At 46.7% G+C, this 6,850-nt stretch overlaps 1 protein-coding gene across 3 annotated transcripts in view; it reads left to right on the forward strand.

The window, feature by feature from the left end:
* Positions 1-6,850, forward strand: part of VPS45 (vacuolar protein sorting 45 homolog) — a 49,394-nt gene that overhangs the window by 317 nt on the left and 42,227 nt on the right. For all 3 annotated transcript variants that reach the window (XM_006033502.3, XM_025215282.1, XM_025215283.1), the window contains exon 2: positions 872-1,006. In XM_006033502.3, the coding sequence (XP_006033564.1) occupies positions 872-1,006 (135 nt within the window). The remainder of the gene's footprint in view (positions 1-871; positions 1,007-6,850) is intronic.

The raw sequence follows: 6,850 nt of genomic DNA on the forward strand, positions 1-6,850 counted from the left end.
TGGCGTTGTTTGCTGCCCACTTGATGGAAATGGGAGTCTCCTCCCTTGCTTGCTTCGAGGGCCTTCTGGCTGAGGGCAAGCAAAACTCGGGGGGACATCCGAACCCTGAGCCTCCGGGGTTGGGCCTGCAAGTAGGATGCCCGCCAAAGGTTTTGAAAACATCTGAAGGCCTAGGAGGATATTTGCCAGTAGTAGCGCCACTTATAGTTCTGGAGGCTTGGATTGGGAATTTAGTTTTAGCTAATTTGGCCTTGGGTTGTTTTTTTTAAATTTAATTTGTATCCAACTGTATTATGCTTTCCTTCCTCTCTAATCTTTGGTCTTTTGGGGTGCAGACAGAAGTGCAGCTCTCCTACATTTCAAGTGCAATATCCCTTCTTCAAGGAGGGAATGGGGGGGCGCATTTTGCTGGGTCTTTTTGTTGCTGAGGCTACAGACTGCTAGAATAAATGAGAAGGGCTGAGGTGCAAGCAGTTTTATGTTCGCTTTGGAGGGAGATGAAGATCAGGTGAGCGTGCAGTGGATGTGGATGCACGTGTTATGCCTTTCTTCACATCCCAATAGATTTGCTACTAAGCCTAATAGGGTCTATTATTGTGAGCTATAAATTCAGCTGAGGCTATATCTTGCACTGAGGCTTCTGGGTTAAAAATACAATTAAAGTGAACCTTACAATTTCCCCATGGAAAACTGCGGCCCAGGAATTAAAACTATGTGAAGCAAATCTTTGGCAAGGCATGGAAGTAAAATCGGGAGGCCTGACTCCCAGTCCTTTATGCTTTAGCCATTAGACACCATTCCTTCGTCTCATCTAGTATGTCATCAGATGGTACCAGTGAGCTGAAATAACGGCTGCTTTCTTTTGCTGCAGACCAGTATTGTAAGCATGGTGTACACCCAGTCAGAGATCCTGCAGAAAGAAGTTTACCTCTTTGAGCGCATTGATTCTTCGAACAGAGAGACCATGAAACACTTGAAAGCAATCTGTTTCTTACGACCCACAAAGGTAAGGCAGTTCTGTCTCCATGTTTGATCTCTCCAGCTTCTTGATTTCAGCTGAGTGGATCGTGCACGTGTCATATAACACCTCAGTCCTATAAATATTTAGTCACGTGCTTGTCTGCCTATTTCTGAGCCTAAGCTCTCAATTTCAAGTCCATAACATCAGCACAGGGGCATATGCTTGCAGGGTGAGGGTATTAGTTTGCTCATCTGCAAACTTTGCCTTGTCCACTATTTTGGAGATGGCAATCTTCTGTATTTTTCCTTTTTTCCTCTCTCATTTATGTTATAAAGTGTGCCCAAGTAGGTTGTATATCCAGGTGGATACTTTTTTGTGATGGTTTTACAAGAGTGGTGTGCTCTATGGTGCCTGCTTATGAGAGGGTAGGGGGAATTTGTTAAAACTGATGGGATTATATCAAGAAGGTCACCAAGAATTCCTCATAACTACAGAGAAATGCAAACCTCTAGAACTCTTGGTTCAGAGATGATACCTTTTATTAGACCAACCTTATAACTACAGAGTTTGCTATGTTTTTAGTTTAACTAGTCATCGTACCCATGACTGGGCAGTGGACATTGAGGGCTACAGGCTGTACAGACAGGACAGAGTGGGGGGTGGGGAAAAAGTGAGGGGCGTTGTGTTGGCAAATAAAAACGTAGGGTTCTGGACTATCCCAGGGATTGACATGACACCTCATTGGATGAATGACAGAATGGCTTTATTTACTACAAGTATTTAAAATCAAGTCGAGTGAGCCCAAACCAAATCAAAGTCCAGTAATTAGCTATAAGGTGATGATTTCTTACCAAACGGGTGATGAAGAGGCGGTCTGTTTCTCTTCAACTTCTCGAGTAAGTTGGGCGTATCAGCAACTGGTGTCAGAGATTTCTCACTCTTGAAGTGCGCATGCTGTTTGCTGTTTTACTGCCTTTTTATACCCTTGCTTTAGCATCTTCAAAGCATTCTTTTAGTTGTGTAAATCAAGAGAGTCCCAGGCAGTAATTGACAGGAAAAACCTGCTCATTACTGGTTATCAGAAATTCCTAATTTGAATGAGTTACCTTCTTCAGTAACAAGAAGTTATCCAGTTTGAAATTTATCAAGAAACTGATTAACAGCCAGGAAAAAACATACTAAATCAGGAGGAGACATCTATTACATATGGAGAATGTTTCTTCCTGCACATAAACATGAGTTAGTCGCAAAATAAATATTTACCATACTAATTAATCAAGGATAGACATTTCATATGGTTACACACCAGACAACTAAGAGTCTGCTTGAAATTACCTTGAATATAGCAAGATAAGCTGGAAGAGTTGCTTCGTTATTCCTTCTTAGATGGCTTAGCCATGAACTTGCATCCTCTTGCAATATGCATTTAGTATTATTATTCTGTATTTTAACTTTTGTGAGTAGGCCCAAGCTTAGCACAAGTTTCAGAGTCATCAGTTGCTCTCTATGTTAAGGAGCAATATACATCTTCCATAGTTAACTTGGGCCAGGAAGAAGGGCAAATTGAGGTACTATGGGTCAGGTTACAGGGGGGTCAGGGTGAAAGGGACATGGTAGTGGGGGTCTACTACAGACCCCCACACCAGGGGGATGAGCTAGGCCTAGAATTCTCAAGATGGCTCTTAGAGGCAGCGCGCTCAAAGAACCTGGTTGTCATGGGTGACTTTTAACTTCCCAGACATCTACTGGGAGAAATAGGCAGCCAGGTCTGCCCATTCACAAAAGTTTCTAACCTCCTTACAGGACCTTCACGTATTGCAGGAGGTACGTGTTCCCACTAGGGGAAATGCCTTACTAGACTTGGTAATTCTCAAGATGGCTCTTAGAGGCAGCGCGCTCAAAGAACCTGGTTGTCATGGGTGACTTTTAACTTCCCAGACATCTACTGGGAGAAATAGGCAGCCAGGTCTGCCCATTCACAAAAGTTTCTAACCTCCTTACAGGACCTTCACGTATTGCAGGAGGTACGTGTTCCCACTAGGGGAAATGCCTTACTAGACTTGGTACTGGCCACAGGGGACAACTTGCTGGGGGATCTGCAGGTGCAAGGTAACTTAGTGACCACCTATTGATAGGGTGGCACAAGTTTTGTCTGTCAGCAGCAAGGGGTGCAGGGCCCCAGAACCCCTGCACCAATCTCCTCGACAGCTGGCAGGCTTCATGGCTGCAACAGGGGCCACCATCCCTGCAGCTGTCACCCCGCTGTGCCTTAACGCATACAGTGTCACCCATGGCATGAGTTTTGCTTGTCCACAGCTTGAGGGGCAGTTTCCCTCAAACCCCTGCACCGATCTTCTTGAAACCTGGCAGGCTTTGTGGCCTCAGCAAGAGCTACCAGCTCTGCAGTTTTGACCTCCCCTGTGTTGTAACGCATACATGTGAAAGGAGTTTTGCTTTCAAGAATTTGGGGTACAGTTCCCCCCCCAAACCCTTGCACTGGTCTCAAAACTTGGCAGGTTTCATGCTCTCTGCAGATTCTACCACCCCTGAAAATTTCATCCAAATCGGACAAAAAAACAACAACGTTATAGATATTTTATTGTTTCCCAGTCCTCCCCGACCTTAGGCCTGGCAGTGTTTCTCCTGAGTCCATCTGGAATCCTGGTTGGGGAGTCCCGGTCCCTGCACAGGAAAATGGAGGCAAATAATTTGTTAAAGAGGTCTGCTTTCTCCTCTGGTACAACCACCAGATTGCCAAGCATATCCTGCAGGGGCCTCACATTACCCAGTGCGTTCTTCATTCTCCCTTTATATTTAAAAAAGGACTTTTTATTATCTTTCTTAGCTGTGTGCATGGTGGAGAGGGAGGGAGAGGGGAAGCTTGGGGGGTGGGAAGAGACCTCTGAACCTTAGCAGATTCTGAAGCCAGAAAACAAGTAAAAACCCTGAATTTGCGATTTAAAAAAAATATCACAAAGTATTTAATCCTATATTGTGATATATTTATATACTTGGAACTGGCAACGCTACTTTTCTGGAGTGCAAAATGAAACTCCTATCTCCTTTCAGTTTGTACTAGAGCAGAGTTTCATATATGTTAGAGTCGGAAGGAACCTATTAGATTGAGTCCGACCCTGTCCTGGGCAGGAATGAGTGCCGGAGTCAGATGACCCCAGCCAGGTGTCTGTCCAATCTCCTTTTAAACACCTCCAAGGAAGGGGACAGCACCACCTCCCTTGGAAGCTTATTCCATATTTTGGCAACCCTCACTGCAAATAATTTTTTCCTGATGTCCAATCTGAATTTGCTCTTCCAGTTTGTGGCCATTATTTCTAGTTGCCCTGACAGGCGCCCTGGTAAACATTGTATCCCTTATTTCTTGCTTCCCCCCCCCCATGAGTTTGTAGGCAGCCACAAGATCACCTCTCAGCCTCCTCTTGTGGAGGCTGAAGAGGTTCAGGTCTCCCAATCGGTCCACGTAGGGTTTTTTCTGTAGGCCTTTAACTAGATGAATGGCCCTCCTCTGAACCCTCTCCAAGCCATCCACATCCCTCCCAAAGTGCAGCACCCAAAACTGGACACAGTACTCCAGCTGCAGCCTAACCAATGCCACATAGAAGGGAAGTATCACCTCCCTGGGCCTGTTTGAGATGCACCTACTTATGCAAGAAAGGGTGCGGTTAGGTTTACTTATTACCTCGTCATACTGGTGACTCATGTTCATTTTGGAGTCGACTACGACTCCGAGATCCCTGTCTGCAGTTGTGCTACTTAGAGTGGTACCTCCCAGGCAGCAGGAGTGTTGATGATTCTTCCTCCCCAGGTGCCACACACGACACTTATCCTTGTTAAACTGCATCCTATTCTGTTCAGCCCATTTCCCCAGCCTGTCCGAATCAGCCTGGATTCGCGCCCTGCCATCTAGTTTATGTACCTCCCCCCATAGTTTGGTGTCATCAGCAAACTTGGACAAGGTGCTTTCTACTCCCTCGTCCAAGTCACTAACAAAGACATGGAATAGTACCGGTCCCAAGACAGAGCCTTGCGGGACCCCGCTGCCCACATTTCTCCAGGTAGAAACCGACCCGTTCACCACTACTCTGAGTGCGTCCCATAAGCCAATTTTCTACCCACCGGACCGTGTAATAATCTACATTGCAACTGTTTAGTTGAATTATAAGAACTGGGTGTGACACTGTGTCAAAGGCCTTTTTAAAATCTAAGTAAATAACATCTACCTCTATTCCTTCATCAAAGCATTTTGTGACCCGGTCATAAAATGAAACCACGTTAGTCAGGCAGGATCTGCCTGCTGTGAACCCATGCTGATTGCCCCTTAGCATCATTTTACCAGCTGGTCCCCCACAAATGTGATCCTTAACAATTTTCTCAAAGGTCTTGCCAAGGATAGAGGTGAGACTAACCAGCCTATAGTTATCAGGTTCCTCCTTCCTCCCCTTCTTGAAAATAGGGACCACACTGGCCCTTTTCCAATCCTCTGGGACCTGTCCTGAGCATCATGAGTACTCAAAGTTGTGCTAGCGGCTCCACTATGACTCCAGCTAATTCCCTAAGTACCCTAGGATGAAGATCATCAGCACCTGTTGACTTAAATACATTCAATCCCTCCAGGTGCCCCTTTACTAGGTCAGCTCGAACAGTTGGTGGGATGGTAGCTATATTGGTCTTACCTAAGGTACCAATGGGATGCGTATTTGTATTCATGTCCAGGAACACAGATGCAAACAAATCATTTAGAAGCTCCGCTTTGGCCGTCCCATCTGTTACCAGTTGCCCTCATTCATCCTGAAGGGGCTCTAAGTTACGCTGCACCTTCTTTTTGCTTCCTATGTACTCGAAGAATGACTTTTTGTTATCTTAACTTTTGATGCCAGCCTGAGCTCCTTTTCAGCTTTGGCTCCCCTCAATGTTTCCCTGCAAGCTCAAGCCAAGCAGGTATACTCCTCCTTGGTGGCAGCCCCCTGCTTCCACAGCCTGTAGGCCTCTTTTTTTTTTTCCCCTCCAGGCTCTCTTGGATTTTCCTACTCCACCAAGAGGGTTTCTCTGCTTTTTTCCACCTTTTATGTGTACTGGGATGGTCCTTTTCTGTGCCTGCAGGATAAGTCTCTTGAGAAACACCCACTAGGGCTCTGCGAGGCTTCGGACACTTCGGGGTCCGAAGCAGCATGTCTGGGTCAAAATGCTGGCCTCGTTACGCTTCCCGAAGCGCTTCGGCGCCGCCTCGGAGATCCGGCCATAGTTAGAGAGTTTCTGGAGGGGCTGGACGTGTTCAGATCCGCAGGTCCAGATGCTCTCCACCCCAGGGTGTTGAGGGAATTGGCAGGGGTTATTGCGGGGCCCCTGGCACAGCTTTACGAACACTCGTGGTGCTCTGGCCAGGTGCCAGATGACTGGAAGAAAGCCAACGTGGTCCCCATCTTCAAAAAAGGGAAGAGGGAAGACCCGGGCAACTATAGGCCCATTCGTCTTACTTCAATCCTGGGGAAACTCTTTGAGAAGATCATCAAGGAGCACATCTGTGATGGGCCAGCAGCAGGGATGATGCTCAAGGGCAACCAGCATGGTTTCATTAGGGGCAGGTCCTGTCAGACCAACCTGATTGCCTTCTACGATCAGGTCACAAAAACATTGGACACAGGTGTCACGGTGGATGTAGTCTTTCTGGATTTCAGCAAGGCCTTTGACACTGTCTCCCACCCCATTCTCATAAAAAAACTGGGTGACTGTGGCATCGATGCCTACGCAGTCAGATGGATTGCAAATTGGCTGAAGGGTCGTACTCGGAGAGTAGTGGTGGACGGGTCTTTTTCAGCTTGGTGGGAAGTGGGCAGTGGAGTCCCCCAGGGCTCGGTCCTTGGGCCCGCACTG

This window comes from Alligator sinensis, unplaced genomic scaffold, assembly GCF_000455745.1.
Source record: "Alligator sinensis unplaced genomic scaffold, ASM45574v1 scaffold735_1, whole genome shotgun sequence".
Taxonomy (NCBI): Eukaryota; Metazoa; Chordata; order Crocodylia; family Alligatoridae; genus Alligator; species Alligator sinensis.